At 38.8% G+C, this 21391-nt stretch overlaps 1 protein-coding gene, 1 long non-coding RNA gene and 1 pseudogene across 8 annotated transcripts in view; 1 reads left to right on the top strand and 2 right to left on the bottom strand.

Annotated features, from left to right (window-relative positions):
- Window positions 1-21391, top strand: part of LOC129639260 (uncharacterized) — a 148061-nt gene that overhangs the window by 89968 nt on the left and 36702 nt on the right. The gene's annotated exons all lie outside the window — the stretch shown is intronic.
- LOC129639259 (uncharacterized) lies at window positions 1500-19685 on the bottom strand. 5 transcript variants are annotated; one of them, XR_008708302.1, is made up of 3 exons: window positions 19361-19681; window positions 8414-8606; window positions 1500-1588 (listed from the first exon to the last, which is right to left on the bottom strand). XR_008708302.1 is itself a non-coding variant. In XM_055564309.1 (2 exons), the coding sequence occupies exons 1-2, from the start codon at window positions 19486-19488 to the stop codon at window positions 16411-16413; spliced, it is 777 nt and encodes a 258-aa protein (XP_055420284.1). In that variant the 5' UTR covers window positions 19489-19685; the 3' UTR covers window positions 15682-16410. The 5 variants fall into 5 exon arrangements, 1 of the variants encoding a protein (XP_055420284.1); XR_008708304.1 differs by having other exon boundaries at window positions 1526-1588; window positions 8419-8606; window positions 19361-19682; XR_008708305.1 differs by lacking the exons at window positions 1500-1588; window positions 8414-8606 and adding an exon at window positions 15682-17105 and having other exon boundaries at window positions 19361-19685.
- On the bottom strand, window positions 12922-13830 carry LOC129639258 (KATNB1-like protein 1; annotated as a pseudogene).

Genomic DNA, 21391 nt, shown 5'->3' with positions numbered 1-21391 from the left:
TAATTGCTTTTATCCAAAGGAATACTAAAATTTCTCTTATCTCTATAAGAAGGAAATGGTTAATAGTTCAGAGAGAATCTAGCACCTAAGCTAGATACCCAAGGTAACAGAAAAATAGAAGCACTGTCTTCCTTAAGGTTTACATTTCAAAGAGATGGTTCTTAGACCCTTAACAAAACATTGTTTAGTTGTAAAGTTGACAGATGGATTACCTAGCCCTTGCAAAGATTTGCATACATATCAAAGAGTTAGAGAAAGAAGTCACAGATATTAGATTTCTCAGGGGAGTGCTCTAATGGAGAGGGAGAAGACAACACTTTCCCTTTGACAATAGGGAAAATTCAATTTTTAAATTTACCTTTATAGTTTCAACAAAGATCCTTTACTATTTGCTAGGCACTCCAGCCTGCAATACTGGAGACCTGGGTTCGAGCCCTGGGTTGGGAAGATCCCCTGGAGGAGGGAAAGGCTACCCACTCCAGTATTCTGGCCTGGAGAATTCCATGGACTGTATAGTCCATGGGGTTGCAAAGAGTTGAACACAACTGAGCAACTTTCACTTTCCAGCATGTATAGGTTTATGACAGTGAAGTTACTGGAATGTAATGTAGAAACAAACTGAGAGATTGGTCAGGAGTTGGGGGGGAGCATGCTTTAGCATGAGAATGGTACTAGTGATAGGATGATGGTTATGGTAATCTGGTCTTTTTAACACCAGCAGCATTGTTTTCTTCTGTAAGTGGCCTTCATCAGGATAGGAGCATGAAGACCAAATTTACTGTTATCCTTGAAGATATTGGCTGTAACAAAACTCCTTTTGTTGAGATACATAGTGTATGGTTGAACCAAAAAGGCATTGCATGTAAATGGGATATACTCTCATTTCACTTGACTTTATCTGCAAAGACCTAAAGGCAAATTGGTAGAAAGCAACATGATATATTAAGTAGGACCTGGATTAACCACTACTAAAGACATGGCTCTTAACTACTATGAATCTGTTGGTTCAACCCTTGAGAAAATTATATCAAGGGATCTTCAAGGCTCCTTTCAACACTACCCAAAACGTGGTCCAAGGACCCAGAGCAGCACTTGGGATTGATCAAAATGCAGATTCTTGGGTCCAACCCAGCTCCTCTGAAGCAGAATCTCCATCTTGACAAGATCCTCAGGTGACTGTATACACCTAAAAGTTTGACAAGCACTGCTATCAGCTACTGGAAAAGACGAAAAAAAGGAATTACAGAAGTGGTCCAAAATGTGAAGGGATTTCTGGAATAAGGAGACTGGATGATGACAGAGAGGAACAAGAAGAGTAAATTGCAGTTCCAAAGAGCTGAAGGGAGGATTTCTGCAGCATGAGTTGTGACTGGAAAAAAAAAAAAAAAAAGCAGAACAGAGCCTGGCAACTTTTGGACTTCAGAAACAAACTGAGGAAAAATGTGAAGGGCAGAAAGAAAAAAGAAAATCAGTTCCTTGAAGGAGTAACACTAAACTTTTTCAGGCCCAAGAAAATTTTTTATTACACTGGAAATCATGAGGATCCTCAGCAAGCTTCCTGCTCCTTTCAGATAAAATGGATGATTCCCTAGAAAAACAAAAATTCCCAAATCAGACTGAAGAAGACAAAGATAGACTGAAAAGGTAAATAGCTATAAAATACTCAGAAAGTAATAAAAATAGCCATCCTTCAAAAGGTAACAGGCCCAATTAGTTTCTCAGGTCAATTCTACCAAGCTCATCAAGAACAGAAAATATTTTTTCCACTTAAAATTTATTAGAGCATAAAAAGTGAAGAAAAGTTTGCCAATATATTAGGCTAGCATAACCCTGATATTCAAGTCTTATAAAACCTTGTAAGTCAATCTCACAAAAATAAATGTAGAAGTCTTAAATGAAACTTGAGCGAAAAAAATTATAAGAGTGAAAGAATATTAGATCTAAGGGTTCATTCCAGGAATCCAAGGATAATTTGTACCAAGAACTATATTAATATAATTAATCACATTAACAAAATAGAAAATCATATTACTTATACTCAATGCTAAATTATTTTGATAAAATTCAAAAACTTTCCTAATAAAAATTCTCAGTAATTCTAAGAATATAAATTTCTTGACTTGAGAATGACTACCTACCAGAAACTTATAGTAAACATCATAGTTAACAGGAAATTTGAACAGCATTCTCATTATCAGTAGGAACAAGACAAGAATTCTCATTATCTCCACAACACTGTTCTGGAAAGCCTAGCCAATATAATAGGACATTAAAATGTAAGAAGAACTAAAAATATTAGCAAGGAAAAGAAAAAATTATGAAAATTTACAGACACTATGAATCCAAGAGAACCGACCACAAACCTATAAAACCAATTAGGAAACCCATAAAGGTGGCCATATATACAATAAGAATACCAAAATCCTTAAAGTTTTGCTATGCATCAGAAATAACCACTTTCAAATACAGTAGACTCATACCACCTATCAATAAATATTTCTTGAGTGAACAACAAAAAAAATTGCTATGGAAGAAATACCCCACTCACAATAGCAAGAAAAACTGTTTTCAAAAATCTCCTGTGAATAAGATTAAAAAGAAGTGTACAAGATCTATTTTAGGCAAAATCACTGAAAGTCATAAAAGAAATCTAAATAAGAGTCATACTATGATGATGAATTTAAGAATGAATATTAAGAAATATCCAACTTTACAGAGAATTGATTGATGGTTGCCAGAGGGTGAATGGTGGGAGGAATGGGTGAAGGTTGTCTAAAGTTACAATTTTCCAGTTATAAACTAAATAACTTCTGAGGATGTAAATGTACAGCATGTTAAAATACTGTATTCTGTATTTTAAAGTTGCTAAGAGAGTTGGTCTTAAAAGTTCTCATCACAAGAAAAATTTATGTGATAATGAGTTTTACACTTATAAAGCATTGTGCTATATACCTGAAACTAACATAATGTTATATGTAAATTATACCTCAACTTGAAAACTGAATTTTTAAATATGCCTCAAAAATATACCAAATTATTACATAGATTCAGTAGCAAACAAAATTCTTAATAAGATATTTAATAATGTATTACAAATTAAATTTTGTGTTCTTTTGAAAGGTTAAAACATAATAGCCAAAGATATTTGGAAAAGAGGGCTTCCCTTGTGGCTCAGCTGGTAAAAAATTCTCCTGCAATGCGGGATACCTGGGTTCGATCCCTGGGTTGGGAAGATCATATGGAGAAGGGAAAGGCTACCCACTCCAGTATTCTGGCCTGGAGAATTCCATGGACTGTACAGTCCATGGGGTCACAAAGAATCGGACATGACTGAGTGACTTTCACTTCACTTCATTGGGAAAAGAAAGAAGTGAGGGGAGAATTTATCTTACCAGATTTAAAATATTCTACAGTATTTCCAAGTTCCCACGCCCCAACCCCGGCAACCACTATTTTGCTCTATGAGTCTATGAATTGGATACATAATATAAGTGGTATTTATCATATTTATCCTTTTGTGACTGGCTTATTTAGCCTAGCATACTGTCCTCAAAGATCATCCATGTTGTCATACGTTGCAGAATTTCCCCTTTTTTTTTTGTAAGGCTGAGTAATGTTCTATTGCATGTATATTTCACATTCCCCCCAGGTCTTTAATGTCTCAAAGTTATCCACTCATTAATAATTGCAAAGATGGTCATAATGTAGTAATTTGCTATTTTGGTTTCTCACAAATATTTTTTTTTTTTTTTTTTTTTTTTTTAAGATTTTATTTTATTATTTTTTTTTTTTTAATTTTATTTTATTTTTAAACTTTACATAACTGTATTAGATTTGCCAAATATCAAAATGAATCCGCCACAGGTATACATGTGTTCCCCATCCTGAACCCTCCTCCCTCCTCCCTCCCCATTCCATCCCTCTGGGTCGTCCCAGTGCACCAGCCCCAAGCATCCAGTATCGTGCATTGAACCTGGACTGGCAACTCATTTCATACATGATATTTACATGTTTCAATGCCATTCTCCCAAATCTTCCCACCCTCTCCCTCTCCCACAGAGTCCATAAGACTGTTCTATACATCAGTGTCTCTTTTGCTGTCTCGTACACAGGGTTATTGTTACCATCTTTCTAAATTCCATATATATGCGTTAGTATACTGTATTGGTGTTTTTCTTTCTGGCTTACTTCACTCTGTATAATAGGCTCCAGTTTCATCCACCTCATTAGAACTGATTCAAATGTATTCTTTTTAATGGCTGAATAATACTCCATTGTGTATATGTACCACAGCTTTCTTATCCATTCATCTGCTGATGGACATCTAGGTTGCTTCCATGTCCTGGCTATTATAAACAGTGCTGCGATGAACATTGGGGTACTCGTGTCTCTTTCCCTTCTGGTTTTCTCAGTGTGTATGCCCAGCAGTGGGATTGCTGGATCATAAGGCATGTCTATTTCCAGTTTTTTAAGGAATCTCCACACTGTTCTCCATAGTGGCTGCACTAGTTTGCATTCCCACCAACAGTGGAAGAGGGTTCCCTTTTCTCCACACCCTCTCCAGCATTTATTACTTGTAGACTTTTGGATTGCAGCCATTCTGACTGGTGTCTCACAAATATTTTTATTAATTTTAAATGAATTGACTTCTGTTTTTTACTGAATATATTTGACACATAACTTTGTGTAAAGTTAAGGTGTACAATGTGTTACTTTGATACATTTATATATTGTTAATGATTGCTATTATAGTGATATTTATCACATTAGATAGTTATATAATAGTACAATGAAAGAAAGAAAGTGAAGTCGCTCAGTCGTGTCTGACTCTTTGTGACCCCATGGACTGTATGTAGCCTACCAGGCTCCTCTGTCTATGGGATTTTCCAGGCAATAGTCCTGGAGTGGATTGCCATTTCCTTCTCCAGGGGATCTTCCCAACCCAGGGATCGAACCCGGGTCTCCCACACTGTAGACAGATGCTTTACTGTCTGAGCCACCAGGGAAGCCATAATAGTACAATATTATTGTCTATACTCATTATCCTTATTACAGTTTATCCATTCATCTATTGATGGACATTTATATTGTTTCTATATGTTGGCTATTGTTAATAGTGCTGCAATGAACATGAGCATGCTAATATTTCTTTGAGATCTTAATTTCAATTCTTTTGCCTAAATGTCCAGAAGTGGGATTACTGGATCATATTGTTGAGAGAATAGATCTCATGTTAAGTGTTCTTGGGTTTCCCTTGTGGCTTACCTGGTAAAGAATCTGCCTGAAATGCGGGGGACCTGGGTTTGATCCCTTGGTTGGAAAGATCCCCTGGAGAAGGGAAAGGCTACCCACTCCAGTACTCTGGCCTGGAGAATTCCATGGACTGTATAGTCCATGGGGTCCCAAAGAGTTGGCCATGGGGTCGCAAAGAGTTGGACACGACTGAGCGACTTCACTTTCTTTCACTTTCTTTAAGTGTTCTTACTGCAATAAATCACCACACTCTTTCCCTGGGCATATTTTATGGTCCAGGCAACTTAGGTCTGTGCATCCTGACTCATTCCTGCCAGTAACGTCTCTTTGCATGTGCCCACTCTCTGTGCCATGTCTTTGTTACTCTCATACACATGGAAGACATTGAGATCCTATACCACTCTAGATTCTAGGGTACCCCACTCAAGAACATGGGTCATTCTTTCACAATCATATCATAGAATGGCATGGGGAATCCTTGGAGACTGTAGCAAGCCCCATGAATGGACAGAAAATAGAGATAGCTCGTTTGCTCCTAGAAGCCACCAAGCTCTCAGCTCCCCCAACGAAAACAAAACAAAAAAACCCCAAGGGTTTCTACACCCCGATCCTCCTGAGCCAGGAGTTTGGTTGAGGGCTGGAGTGGGAGTTGAGGGCATAGGACCCCTTCTCAGGACTTTCTAGTCTGTAAGCTCTCAGCGGTTCCCCTGTTGGCTCCCCTCTGCTTTCGCCTAGAAAATCTCATCTATCCTTGGGTCAAAGGAAATTTACTCTGAGTCATCACCTTTAGGTACACTACAATCAGGCCTCTGAAATTCACAGAACAAGACTGAGCCTTTCCTTAAAGAGTTTCACCTTTTATGAGACAACATGTTGATATCTTACAGAATCCCAACCAGAGGTACCAAGAGCAAAAAAGATCTGCTAATATGTTTTTGATGTATGTGTATCTTCACCTGTTTTGAATGTGGATTTTGTTAAAGCCTAGAAAAGGTTTATTAGGTCTTACTCCAAATAAGGTCACAAGGCTACCTGCAGAGAAGTGGGTACTGGTGAATGGAGACTTTTGATTTTCTTCTTTCTTCTGAATTCTTTGAGTGCTTTAGAGCAGTGATTCTCAAATTTTTGCATGACTCAGAATCCTTTGGAGGACTTGGTAAAACTCTGATGACTGGGCCCCAACTGGTAGTTTGTATTTCTAACAAATTCCCAGGTGATGTTCACATTACTGGTCCACGTACCAAATTTGGAAAACTATTGCTTAGAGCACACTCATATTAGTAAATATAAATTTAGTAAACATAAATTATATACAAATTACAAAATTAAAGTTTATGATTTTTTACAGCATTTGCACTGAGTCTACTACTACTACTAAAACATGCCCCATCCCCTAAGGCAGTGAGTGTTCAGTCCCCAAGGCAGCTGCTGCAGGGAAAATGATCAGGTGTGACACCTCTGTCCTCCTTCATCCCAGCCCAGTTGTAAGTTGACACGAACCTCCTCCATCTGGGAAGGGCCTTCCCATCACTGGCTTTTGGTGATTGAAATTCATTGTGCCTAAGTTACTCCTTTTTCATTTTTCTTGGAACATTTCCTCCCCACGTCTTTTCAAAAGAGAAACCAAAATGCAGTGAGGCAGTGAGGAAACATTAAAACTTAAAAAGGAAATAGCTGAATAGATAGATTCCCTGGACTCCCCTGTCAGTTCCATCAGTGTGATCCATTTCTCTGGATGTTTAATGAACACTTATCAGTAGACTTTTCAGTATCTTTTGCAAGTAGCATTACTTTTTTGCTTCAGATTGTAGTTTCTTGCATTTGTCCTATAAAGAAATATATGTGGTTCGTGCGTTGTTGTTTTTTTAAAGATGTCCTTAGAGACCTGGCCTGATTTCTACCCTTTATGGCTTTCTCATTTGCCTTTCATGTCTCTGGATTTGGCTACAGCTCTTAAAACTTCCCTATTTTTCTATATTCTGGCAGATAGAATCTTACTGTTTAGGGAATTGCTTCTGTGGATTAATGTTTTTACCTGCTATTTTCTCCTGGCTTAGTGAATCTAACCAGTAAACCCACTTTTTTCACACCATTTTATTTGCTCACACAGCCAATTGAGTATTCCAAATATAGGGAATATATTCATACCAATTTCTTGTTAAGCTGCTCTTCTAGCATGACTGGGACTTTCTGTCACAGACATTTTCTTTCCATATTAGCTTCCACTTCTGTTTTGTCTGTTCTACTTTTGGGTATGAATGCTGCAAATGCCTCAAGTCTATCTTTGCCTCCTTGCTTGTTTTGCAGCAAAAGTGAATAGCTCAACTGATGGAGTCTTAATGTGAATGTATTTTAATTAAAACTTCACACGTAGGCCGATGAGAATGTCTAATTTAAACTGGCTTCTAAAAACTCTTATATTTTAATCATGGATGTAGAGTGGCATGTTGTTTCAAGCTGCTGCAGATGTACTCTTTGGAGACAAATAATAAAGAACCAGGAGAAATTATTATTGTAAAAGCAGGGCTTGGCATTAGCATATTTTAACCCATTCAAAACTTTCAGGCCTAGAATTTTTCCTCATAGGTATATACCCAACAGAAATGCAAATATATACTCACCAGAAGACTCATACTGCAGTGTTCATAGCAGCAATATTTGTAATAATCCAAAGCCAGGACTTAAATAAATGCTCATCAACAGTAGAATGGATAAATGCCATATTGCCACATAAGGGAATATTATACAGCATTAAAATAAACCATGGAAAATACATATAATAGTATGGATAAATACTGTTTATAAATACTCACCACCACTAATAATGTCAAGTAAAAAAAAAAAAACTAGTTGCAAAGGGAAGCAGTCACAAAGAATATATATCCTACAGTTCCATTTAAATTAAGTTCAAAAACAGGCAAAACTAATCTATGGTTAGTAGTTACCCTTCAATAGTGTTAACCCTTGGGGAGTGGTTATTGATTAGAAGAGAGTACAAGGGGTGTTCCGGGAGCAGGAGATCAGCCCTTTGTTGATCTGGGTTTTGATCAATTTTGAAAGTTGAATTGTAAAAATATGATACATGCATCATCCTGTGTGTATATTATACATCAATAAAAAGGAGAAAAAATATCAAAGAAAAAACTTTATTATACATTACCTTACCCTCTCCTTTTCACCTATTTCCTCTTCAAACCCACTCTGTGTTTGTCTTTGTAGGGGACCGTGTTTCATGTTTCTCTCACGTGTCTGCACATCTTTGGAGTAGAGGCATTGTTTGCTTTTGTTCTAGACTCACTTTTCCAGGATGTTTGCAAGCCAGCGATCTTGGGCAATAGAGATGGCATCTCCCTCTGGGGAAGAGGGAAGATTTGTTAGCAGTGAAGAAGAGTAAAGATAACCTCTCCATCGGGGCAAAGTTTGGGCAGGTTTCCTCTCAACCCCTTCTAAAAGATTTGAAGTGCCTAAACACAGGATTCTTCCTGTTTTGCCAACTCACTGCAAACAGGGATCCACCTGACAGGCTCCACATTGCCCTCAGGGGGCTTGGGGTCAGGGAGGGGAATACAGGGAACTGATCCAAATATGCTCATGCTGCCCACCGTGCTGTTAGTAGTAACGTAAAAATCAGTCCTTCATGTCTGATTCAGGAATCTTGTGCCATCTGCCAACATGCACAAAACTGCATCAAGCCACCCAGTTAGCTTGCAAGTAGGATGAAATCTCAGATCCTTCATAGTGCTTGATCTCTTCTAGTCCAACAGTCCATGTTGGGTTAAGGTGCTGTCATTTGGGGGTCTTATTTTGTTGACTTTGCCAACAAAGGTCTGTCTAGTCAAAGTTATGGTTTCTCCAGTAGTCATGTATGGATGTGAGAGTTGGACTATAAAGAAAGCTGAGCACTGAAGAATTGATGCTTTTGAACTGTGGTGTTGGAGAAGACTCTTGAGAGTCCCTTGGACTGCAAGGAGATCCAACCAGTCCATCTGAAAGGAAATCAGTCCTGAATATTCATTGGAAGGACTGATGCTGAAGCTGAAACTCCAATACTTTGGCCATCTGATGGGAAGAACTGACTCATTGGAAAAGACCCTGATGCTGGGAAAGATTGAAGGTGGGAGGAGAAGGAGACAACAGAGAATGAGATGGTTGGATGGCATCACTGACGTGATGGACATGAGTTTGAGTAGGACCTGGGAGTTGGTGATGGACAGGGAAGCCTGGCGTGCTGCAGTCCATGGGGTCGCCGAGTCGGACATGACTGAGCAACTGAACTGAACTTTGTTATATGGGCTTACTTATCACAATGAATCAATTTATTGTAACAATAACCGTATTAGACAAAATAATAAGAACCTACATTGATCGAGCACATACTAGGTGCAAGACACCATGGTAAAAGATATACATACCTGTCTTATTAGTTGAACTGCTCTCAATGATCCATAAAATAGGTTTTCTTTTTCTTCAGTTCATAGATGAGGAAACTGAGGTTCAGAGATCAAGTCACCATAGTTACTATCTATTACACAGCCAGCTAGTGACTGACTTGGAATTTAAACCCAGTTGCTCTGACTTGAGAGCCCATACTCTGAAGTCTTTAGTCTCACATATGGACCAAGTTCATATAACAGGGTCAAGAACCACACCTTAATTACCTCTTATGGTAGAACTGGTGAAAATCACTGCAAATAGACAAGTTTAAAAGGAACCATTTGTGGAAGCATCATCACTTCGCTGTCAAAGAAACCACCACTCATAGCAGCATGTTGATGTTTGTTCTCCCATAAAACATTACCTCTGACAAATATTCTGGTATAGAAATAGCTGTCACTAATAGCTTCTTCTCATTATACCCCAGAGTCTTTAAATCAAAGGAATGGTGTGGCCCACCAGTCCAATATTTACAATGAAAGTTTTCTATTTTAGGGAATACTTAGAGAAAAGATTAGATTAAACAGACAACAATGTGCAACAAGTGAATCTCCATGCAGAGCAAGGTCTTAACATTTAGCTCTCTTCTTTTTTTACACCTGCTCTTTTACTATCATCAGGATTTAACGAACATGTTTTTCTTTGAAAAGAAAACCAATCAAATGTTCTAAATGTAATTCTTCTAGGTCTTAGTTTAGCCTCTTTTCAATAAGAAACCTGCAAGACAATATAAAGAGGGAAAAAATATGCACTTGGTTGGTGGTTATATACTCTCAGTTACTGGATGGTAGATACATTGCATTTTTCTTAAATGTAAATTTCTCAAAGTAAATTGAAAATTTCTCCCTGTGATAGAATTATCTAAATAAAAAAATGCACTTGCAATGGTTGGGAAAGTTCTTGTAAAAAGGACTTCACATGGAAGTGAAGGGACTTCCCATGTTCAGCTAGGAACAGCTGAGACAAAAATCAGTCCCTAGGTCTATATTTCATGTATAAGATGTATATTCTGATGTGCTGTGGCTGCACTCACTGCATTTCTCAGAAATCACTTACAGAAAATACACTTAGCAAGACTGGTGAATGCATGCTGAAGGGCAAAAGCTACTTTCCTTTATAAAACCGAATGCAGACTATGAGAGAGCAGGATTCTTCTCCATGCCCTCTCCCAGGTCCTGCTGCTTGTTGGATTCAGTTAGCTCACAGAAACCAGGCAGCTGAAGCTCCATGGAGAATCATTGGAGCAAGACTTATTTTTAGGAGGCAACCAGATTTTACAGCAAGTGATAAGAGTGGCAGGGAAAACCAGCTAAACTAGAATGTTATCTGTTCCGTCCCCACCTACAGGAACCCCTTGCAATTAGCTAGCCAGGAAGACCATACTCAGAAGAGAAAAAATAATAATAAAGTAATATAAAGTGTGGCACATATCCAGAGACAATACAAGAAAAAACAAGAATAATTTTTCAAATTTAATTTTTAATTTTTGTAGTTATCAAATAGAGCACACTTACTAGAGCATGCACACAGCATGAATGTGCTGCTAAATAGTTTATCATCAAACATCCATGTAACCACCAGCCAGTCTGAGAAATGGAATATTGCTTGGACCCTAGAAGTCACCCTCATTTTTCCTACGACTTTCTTTCCCCCCCAAAATAACCATTATCCTGACTCCTATGATAACTATTCTTTGTATTTCATTACAGCTTTTCAGCTTATTCATGAATCCTTAAATACCGTAGATAGTTATGAAGACTCTTTTCAGTTATATTTAAGTGGAATTATCAGCATAGATTGTTTCATGCTCTGCATTCTGTCTGTGAGAGTCATCCATGTTGCGGCGTATAGCTGTGGTTTATTTATTTTCAAGGAGTTGAATTGCCAGCTCATAGGGAAGGCCAGGCTGTTTCCCACAGTGCTTGTGGTCTATCTGTCCCCAGCAGTATATGAGAATTCCAGCTTCTGCACATCCTCATCTTCTCTGAGTGTTTTCCATCTTTTTCACTTTACCTATTCTAATGGGTGACTAGTGATATCATATTGTGTCCACTGATTAATGAGGCTTAAATTCTCTTATATGTTTATAAAAGGCATGACATAATAGCCATTATGTAATTCTGTTTTGTGAAGTACCCATTCAATTATCTTACTCATTTTTCTATTGGGTTGTCTCTCTTTTTCTTAGGGCTTTATAGTGGCTTTTAAAACATATTCAAGATAAGAGGTTTTCTAAGTTAAAAGTATTGGAACTATTTTTTACCACTATTTTGATGGCCTTTTTACACTCTTTTTTTTAAAGAAATATTTAGTGAATTTCCTCAAATGAAGAAAACTTAAATGATACAGAACTGAAAATATCAGAAATCTATATACAATAAAAAGTGAATATAAATTAGTCAGTTCCATAGACATTTCCAGCTAAGCATTCATACAAATACAGATTCACCTTTTTCTTACCTATGGGAATAACATACATATATATATATGACGTGATTCTGGGGGGGAAAAAATCAGAGATACTGAAAATATTCTCAAGTTTTAAGAATGGTGTGGAATAAGTTTTAACAGCAACATTCTACATGAATGGAAACCTCTGATTTAATTCCATGATTTTATCATGCCAGAATCATGCTTGCTTTTACTTTTCTTAAACAGATATTGGTATCATACACATTGGCTTATTAATAGTTAAGGCATTTTGCATACAGAATATCTCAGTGTCAACAAAAATTTTTTAGTACTGATTATTTGCTATAATGGTTTAAACTTTCAAAGTCTTTTCAACATAAAATAGTAGCTGCACACATTTAAGTGTTTTCTTATAAAACACAATCTTTAAAAAAAAGTAATGATGATTGGTCTTTGTGATTCCTAGTAATAAGTCCTGTCTTATTTTTCACATAGTATAAATTATATTCTTATGCAGGATTGCATTAAGACCCAGTACTTCTTAAACAATGTTGCTACATAACCATATAAATCCCAAACACAGCAAAGGTGAACAATCTTGTAGTGCACTTTCACCTCCTTGAAGCTGAAGCTGCTCCTTTTGGATCTTTTTCCACTTCAATGTGAAGTAGCTTGGTAGCATTTCATTAGTGGTTTCATTATGCGGTTTTTTAAAGGAAAAAATGGTTTTGATTTCTTCCATAGTTCTCAGATGGGATATTTTTGGGGAAATCATATAGTCCAGGGATGTTTTGAATAGCCAAATGCTATAGATGAAGTCTTTCAATGCAACTGTAATAATTAAGCATCTACATCCTTGGCTATATTACCAGTATATCCTGGAACCAAAGTAAGATGGTTTTCCTGTTCCCACAACCCACTTAATTGCTGTTTTAAAATCTGAATATTTCCATCATTCACAATTTCTGTTTTGGATGATAGTTCTGACCACCACCTTTTTATGACTGCTTGAAGCCCGTTTAAACCAAATTGTTATATATTCTTCAAATCTGCTTTTAAGTAGTGACTTTACTAGAGGCAACACATCTACACAGCAGCCGAGTGAGATGTACTGTTTTTCTTCCTGTAAACTCTTGGTGAGCACGGGAAGGCAATCCACCACTCCAAGGTCCTCTATCCTTATCAAATATGCTACAAGTTCACTGATACTTCTCTTTCTCCAGAAAGTTAAAGTTACATTCAATCTCAAATTCCTGCTGAATAAAACCTGTGCCATTGTTTCATGGTCCTGAGAAACCTCAGAAAAAAAGCCACTATATTTTGATGATGAGCTTTCTGTCAGTGAAGAACCAGAATCACTGGAGTTAATCAAATATGTTCGACATCATGCCGTAATTTTTCAAGGAGGTGGCCTGCACAAGCCAGTTCATTTTCTTTATTTGCCATGACACAGCCCCCACTTTTAGGGGGCTGCTTTTTTCTGTAACAAGGATTTTGAATAGGATGATGAACTTTCTTTCTTCTATTAACCTTACATAGTTTATCTGGGTTTTTCACAGCTTGTCCAACTGTTCTAGTTATGTAAGCAGCCAACTGTTTTGGAGATTTCTTAACCTCCTTCATGTTCTTATTAGTGAAATTAGAGGTCCTTTTTCTAGGAAGATCAGTGGAATGATCCTCAGTATTATTACAAAAGTTGTGTTTTTTAACATTGTGGTTTTCAGATGCCATCAGTTCAGTCACTCAGTCATGTCCGACTCTTTGCGACCCCATGTACTGCAGCATGCCAGGCCTCCCTATCCATCACCAACTCCTGGAGTTCACCCAAACCCATGTCCATTGAGTCAGTGATGCCATCCAACCATCTCATCCTCTGTCATCCCCTTCCCCTCCTGTCCTCAATCTTTCCCAGCATCAGGGTCTTTTCAAATGAGTCAGCTCTTCACATCAGATGGCCAAAGTATTGGAGTTTCAGCTTCAACATCAGTCCTACCAATGAACAACCATTTAAGAGATAAAGAAACTTAAATCTATTATCAAAGGCAGTTCAGAATCTGAAGAAAAGGTGTTATCTTAACAGAAAAGTTAAATTCAAATTTTTACACCAGCTTACTTTAAGGTAAACCTAATTAACTTTATTTTAAACTTAGTCCTAACCATATACAAAACTCTTTCCTCATGTTTCACTTTTCACAAACTTTATCACCTTCTGTACCCATTACTGTGTTCCACCATCCTAAAAAGCCACGTGTAAGTCAAGCTTACTTCCTTTTCCTTTCACAAAATGCAATTCCATTCCTCATACCTTCTTTACGGAAAACACACTTCCTACTTCCCTTAAGCAACCAAGAACTGACTTTTATATTAGCATTTTATAGATTGGTGAGCATAAATACCAGTGATAATTTCTAAAACCTTTGCTTTCTTAGAGAGAACATTTTAGGATGGCACCAAACATCATTCATTTTTAATCCCAAATCTCTTTAGTTTCCCTGTAAGAGAAAATTAGTGTTCAGTAGTAAATGTTTCAAAATCTTATTTTATTTGGAAATGACCTAGACTTCCAACACTTAGTTTAGCACAACCCTTAGAAATTCAAGTTACCCCAATCTGGAGTGACTATTTTAGACAGACATTCCTAAAGCATAATTATTCTTAATAGAGTTTATCTAAAAGCTCATATCTCATTTACATTTTTTAGATGTTTCTTCACTCAAAGTAATTTCCTTGCTGACAAACTTGTAACAGATATAATAATATTTAACTTATATTAAACCTAAGTACAATGAAAATATTCTGCTTAATGTTAATTACTCTTAGACATGTCTACATTAGTTAGATCAATAAACAAACATTAATTATCAGGTATTTAATACTGAATATTTTCCACATCACATGAACCTAAAATTCATTTAGGTTAATTTCACCTGTATTCAGAATTATTTGATTTGTAAGTGCTTACTTTTTTTTAAGGCCAATTAGATTACAGCTCATTTACAAACAGATATCAGCAATATTATCCAAAAAACAAAGACACACACTGTTCAGTTCAGTTCAGTCACTGAGTCGTGTCCGACTCTTTGTGACCCCATGAATCGCAGCACGCCAGGTCTCCCTGTCCATCACCAACTCCCAGAGTTCACTCAGACTCACGTCCATCGAGTCAGTGATGCCATCCAGCCATCTTATCCTCTGTTGTCCCCTTCTCCTCCTGCCCACAATCCCTCCCAGCATCAGAGTCTTTTCCAACGAGTCAACTCTTCGCATGAGGTGGCCAAAGTACTGGAGTTTCAGCTTTAGCATCATTCCTTCCAAAGAAATTCCAGGGCTGATCTCCTTCAGAATGGACTGGTTATCGGATCTCCTTGGAGTCCAAGGGACTCTCAAGAGTCTTCTTCAACACCACAGTTCAAAAGCATCAATTCTTCGGTGCTCAGCTTTCTTCACAGTCCAACTCTCACATCCATACATGACCACAGGAAAAACCATAGCCTTGACTAGACGGACCTTTGTTGGCAAAGCAATGTCTCTGCTTTTTAATATGCTGTTTAGGTTGGGCATAACTTTCCTTCCAAGGAGTAAGCATCTTTTAATTTCATGGCTGCAGTCACCATCTGCAGTGATTTTGGAGCCCCAAAAAATAAAGTCTGACACTGTTTCCACTGTTTCTCCATCTATTTGCCATGAAGTGATGGGACCAGATGCCATGATCTTAGTTTTCTGAATGTTGAGCTTTAAGCCAACTTTTTCACTCTCCTCTTTCACTTTCATCAACAGGCTTTTTAGTTCCTCTTCACTTTCTGCCATAAGGGTGGTGTCATCTGCATATCTGAGGTTATTGATATTTCTCCTGGCAATCTTGATTCCAGCCTGTGCTTCTTCCAGCTCAGCATTTCTCATGATGCACTCTGCATATGAGTTAAATAAGCAGAGTGACAATATACAGCCTTGATGTACTCCTTTTCCTATTTGGAACCAGTCTGTTGTTCCATGTCCAGTTCTAACTGTTGCCTCCTGACCTGCATATAGGTTTCTCAAGAGGCAGGTCAGGTGGTCTGGTATGCCCATCTCTTTCAGAATTTTCCACAGTTTATTGTGATCCACACAGTCAAAGGCTTTGGCATAGTCAATAAAGCAGAAATAGATGTTTTTCTGAAACTCTCTTGCTTTTTCCATGATCCAGCGGATGTTGGCAATTTGATCTCTGGTTCCTCTGCCTTTTCTAAAACCAGCTTGAACATCTGGAAGTTCTCAGTTCACGTATTGCTGAAGCCTGGCTTGGAGAATTTTGAGCATTACTTTACTAGCATGTTAGATGAGTGCAATTGTGCGGTAGTTTGAGCATTCTTTGGCATTGCCTTTCTTTGCGATTGGAATGAAAACTGACCTTTTCCAGTCCTGTGGCCACTGCTGAGTTTTCCAAATTTGCTGGCATATTGAGTGCAGCACTTTCACAGCATCATCTTTCAGGATTTGGAATAGCTCAACTGAAATTCCATCGCCTCCACTAGCTTTGTTTGTAGTGATGCTTTCTAAGGCCCACTTGACTTCACATTCCAGGATATCTGGCTCTAGGTGAGTGATCACACCATCGTGATTATGTGGGTCGTGAAGATCTTTTTTGTACAGTTCTTCTGTGTATTCTTGCCACCTCTTCTTAATATCTTCTGCTTCTGTTAGGTCCATACCATTTCTGTCCTTAATCAAGCCCATCTTTGCATGAAATGTTCCCTTGGTATCTCTAATGTTCTTGAAGAGATCTCTAGTCTTTCCCATTCTGTTGTTTTCCTCTATTTCTTTGCATTGATCGCTGAGGAATGCTTTCTTTTCTCTTCTTACTATTCTTTGGAACTCTGCATTCAGACACACACTAATGAAAAGGACATCTTTTTTGTGTGTTAGTTCTAAAAGGTCTTGTAGGTCTTCATAGAAGCATTCAACTTCAGCTTCTTCAGCGTTACTGTTTGGGGCATAGACTTGGATTACTGTGATATTGGATGGTTTGCCTTGGAAACAAACAGAGATCTTTCTGTCATTTTTGACAGAGTAACAGGCAAATTTGGCCTTGGAATACGGAATGAAGCAGGGCAAAGACTAATAGAGTTTTGCCAAGAAAATGCACTGGTCATAGCAAACACCCTCTTCCAACAACACAAGAGAAGACTCTACACATGGACATCACCAGATGGTCAACACTGAAATCAGAGACATACATATATCCAAATAGACACAAGAGATCCTATAGCTTTGTTTTCCAAACTTAGTTATGAATCAGATATCACAATACAAAACACACTAATTGTAAAAAATGGTTGGAATAAGATTTTAAAAGGCTTTATTCCCCTTTTTTTCTTTTGGTTTCAGGAATTAGAGATAGTTTAGATAAGTGATCCAGAGAGCTCTGGTCTAAAGGTATAGAAGGAGTTATTTCCTCAGGGCAAAAATTTTTATAGAGATAAGTTTTTTCTTCTTCAAGCTTTCTCTGGAGTCTAAAGAATATCGTGACCACATTGTTAAAAATCGTATTTTTCTGTGATCATAGTTTTATAGGCAAAATTTAGATCAGATAGTGCTCAATTTGGCCCTGATATCAAGGGCAGATTGGTCCCAGCAAGGATTTTCCCTTGAGGAAGTGCGGGTCTTAGTTTGATCAGCCCCAGGCTGTTGATTACAGGAGGAAGTCCTGGACATAAGGGAACTTCAGTCCATTTTCCTATCCTATGTCAATAAAGATCTAATATTTTTAGGCCATTTTTCTTGTATGTGGGTCATGGCTATAGATTGACCAGTCAAAAATATGTTTTTTTTTACCCCAAGGGGTTCCCAGGTAGAGTGTGGAACCTTAGAGTGAGCAATTCCCATATGAATTCAAGCAGTTTGTACTAGATATCTGTGCACTCAAACCAAACCAGAACTTCACCAGCCAGGAGTCACACTCCAAATGAAACAAAAGGCAAAGAGATGCCCAGAAATCAAAAGCCAGGTGGCAGGAGTGCCCCCAAAAGATGGGAAAGTGACCCCCAGAAATCAAAAGCCAAATGGCATAAGTACCAAATGTGACTTCCCAGTTCCACTAGACCTGTGACCTGGCAAAGTCAGTGCTAGCAGCCTTTTTAGTTTTGATATAGTTTCAAGAATTTCTTGTTGATTTTCTGCAAAGAAGTTACTCTACCATTTCCTCTTTTAGAAGCTTCTAGATACCAGTCAAAGTAAGCACGGCTGGCCTTTTCTAAATGTGTGAGCAAAAATATCCATTTTAGAATATCAAAAGAACCCCAATTTGGCCATTTTAGGTTGAGATCTCTTTTAATATAATTTCCCCAATTAACTAGGTACTTGCAAGTATGAGCTCCGTACGTACTGTACATGAATCTGGCTGGAGTGTTAGTCAGATGCTGGCTTTCTTGACACCCCTTTGTTTCTGTTTTTGAGAGATTCTGTTTCCCATTTTAAGCTGAATTTGTCAGGCATAAAAATCACTAGTGAACTTGTGTAGTGGGCCCATGTGCTTCTTGTGAGCTTAACTCCTCCAGGAGTCACCCCAGAGTCGTTTCAGCTCATCTTATGTGTCTTGGATTCTGCCTCTGGCAATCTAAGACCACCATGACTTCTCAGGTCACTGAATGGCCAGTTCTTATGTGCGACCCCTAGACGAGCAAGTATTTTAATTAATGAGTGGGTTTCCTTATGGGACCACTGCGTAGTATGAGGACTAAGCCTCCACCACTCCCGTAAATTTCTCAGTCACCTGAGAAAACCAAAACTGGCCGGGAGGAGTCTTGTCCCTTTTCTTTAGAGCAAAGCTCTCATTTATTTTCCTCACTTTTACCCTGACAAATTCTATAATGGCAGTCAAATTGAGGAAAAGTGTCAGATCAGCCTCTTAACCACTCAGCCAAGACCGTTCAGTCCCCTACAATGGAGCAACCTTGGCATCTTTCAGCTGAGCCCCAGTTATTCCTCGATTTTTTTTCTCCAATTGAGCCCCCCTACCCAGTGCCTTTCTACTGGGTGGGCAATTCTCCTGGCATCTTTCAGCCAGCCCCCCACCCAGTATCTTTTGCCTGGGTGGGAATTTCTTTGTATCTTTCAGCTGAGCCCTACTCAGTGTCTAGACCATGAGTGGGTATGTCCCAGATGTTTCACCCAGGCCCCACCCAGTATCTTTCCTACTGGGATGGGGCAGGTAATCTGCTCCACCACTAAATAAAACTCAGAATCTCAACCAATATGGGAGATTTGAGAACCAGGAGAGACTTACCTAAATTCGTCTGCACTCCCTGAGGAGGCAAATGGGCACAAGGGGCTGCTGCTTGTACCAAAGCTCCAGTTCCTTGTGGAGTCCAGTTGAAGGAAGGAAGTCCACTGGGTCACTTCATCAGTCACCATAACTGTCGACTAAAAAAGATGTACAATTTGAGAGTTGTGAGTTAAGTTTTACTTGGGGCAAAATGAGGACTGCAGCCTGGGAGGCAGCATCTCAGCTCTGAGAGACTGCTCCAAAGTGGCAGTGGGGGAAAGCCAATATATAAGGTTTTGGTGAAGGGGGAGTTCAATAGCATGAATCACTCATTTTACAAAAGGTTTCTGTTAGTCATGAGGATCTGATGTCACCATGAAGGGATTTAGTGCTTCCTAGATATGAGATTGAGATTGAGATCTCAAGGATTGAGATAATAAAATCTGTTCCTAAAAACATCTAACTATCTAAAGACCTGTCCCACCACATTCCCTGGAGCACAGAGTGCCTCACTCCACCCTGAACTCCCTCAGGGGTTGTTGAAGTCACCAGCTATACCAGCATGGAGTTCAATCTTCCTAGAGGCAGATGGCAAATGCATTTGTTGTTCAGTCCTTGGCAATGCTTTTGCTAAGTGCCAATTTGTAGTTCACTTGTCTGACTCTTTGCAACCCCATCAACTGCAGCACACCAGGCTTCCCTGTCCTTCACTATCTCCCAGAGTTTGTTCAAACATGTACATTAAGTTGGTGATCCAACCATGTCGTCCTCTGTCTTCTTCTCCTGCTGCCCTCAATCTTTCTCAGCATCAGTTCAGTCACTCAGTCATGTCCAACTCTTTGTGACCCCATGGACTGCAGCACACTAGGCCTCCCTGTCCATCACCAACTCCTGGAGTTCACTCAAACTCATGTCCATTGAGTTGGTGATGCCATCCAACCATCTCATCCTCTGTTATCTCCTTCTCCTCCCACCTTCAATCTTTCTCAGCATCAGTGTCTTTTCAAATGAGTTAGTTCTTCAAATCAGGTGGCCAAAGTATTGGAGTTTCTGCTTCAGCATCAGTCCTTCCAATGAATATTCAGAACTAATTTCCTTTAAGATGAACTGGTTGGATCTCCTTGCGTCCAAGAGACTCTCAAGAGTCTTCTCCAACACCACAGTTCAAAAGCATCAACTCTTTGGCACTCAGTTCAGTTCAGTTCAGTCGGTCAGTCGTGTCCGACTCTTTGCGACCCCATCAACTGCAGCACGCCAGGCCTCCCTGTCGATCACCAACTCCCACAGTTCACTCAAACTCACGTCCATTGAGTCGGTGATGCCATCCAACCATCTCATCCTGTCATCTCCTTTTCCTCCTGCCCCCAATCCCTCCCAGCATCAGAGTCTTTTCCAATGAGTCAACTCTTCGCATGAGGTGGCCAAAGTACTGGAGTTTCAGCTTTAGCATCATTCCTTCCAAAGAACACCCAGGGCTGATCTCCTTCAGAATGGACTGGTTGAATCTCCTTGGAGTCCAAGGGACTTTCAAGAGTTTTCTCCAACACCACAGTTCAAAAGCATCAATTCTTCAGCACTCAGCTTTCTTTATAGTCCAACTCTCACATCCATACATGACCAGTAGAAAAACCATAGCCTTGACTAGACGGACCATTGTTGGCAAAGTAATGTCTCTGCTCTTCAATATGCTATCTAGGTTAGTCATGACTTTTCTTCCAAGGAGCAAGCATCTTTTAATTTCATGGCTGCAGTCACCATCTGCAGTGATTTTGGAGCCCTCCAAAATAAAGTCTGACACTGTTTCCACTGTTTTCCCATCTATTTCCCACGAAGTGATGGGACCAGATGCCATGATCTTCGTTTTCTGAATGTTGAGCTTTAAGCCAACTTTTTCACTCTCTTTTGCATTCATCAAGAGGCTCTTTAGTTCTTCTTCACTTTCTGCCATAAATGTAATGTCATCTGCATATCTGAGGTTATTGATAGTTCTCCCGGCAGTCTTGATTCCAGCTTGCTCTTCATCCAATCCAACATTTCTCATGATGTACTCTG

The sequence above is a fragment of the Bubalus kerabau genome, chromosome X (assembly GCF_029407905.1).
Source record: "Bubalus kerabau isolate K-KA32 ecotype Philippines breed swamp buffalo chromosome X, PCC_UOA_SB_1v2, whole genome shotgun sequence".
Classification (NCBI taxonomy): Eukaryota; Metazoa; Chordata; class Mammalia; order Artiodactyla; family Bovidae; genus Bubalus; species Bubalus kerabau.
This window is presented reverse-complemented; position numbering and strand designations above follow the sequence as displayed.

Excerpts from the sequence above, each read along its gene's own strand:
- LOC129639259 (XM_055564309.1), bottom strand. The coding sequence starts at position 19,488 with ATGGTGACTGATGAAGTGACCCAGTGGACTTCCTTCCTTCAACTGGAC. Across the intron at positions 17,060-19,360 it reads GGGAGTGCAGACGAATTTAG|TAACGCTGAAGAAGCTGAAG; the intron begins GTAAGTCTCTCC and ends TGCCCCAAACAG.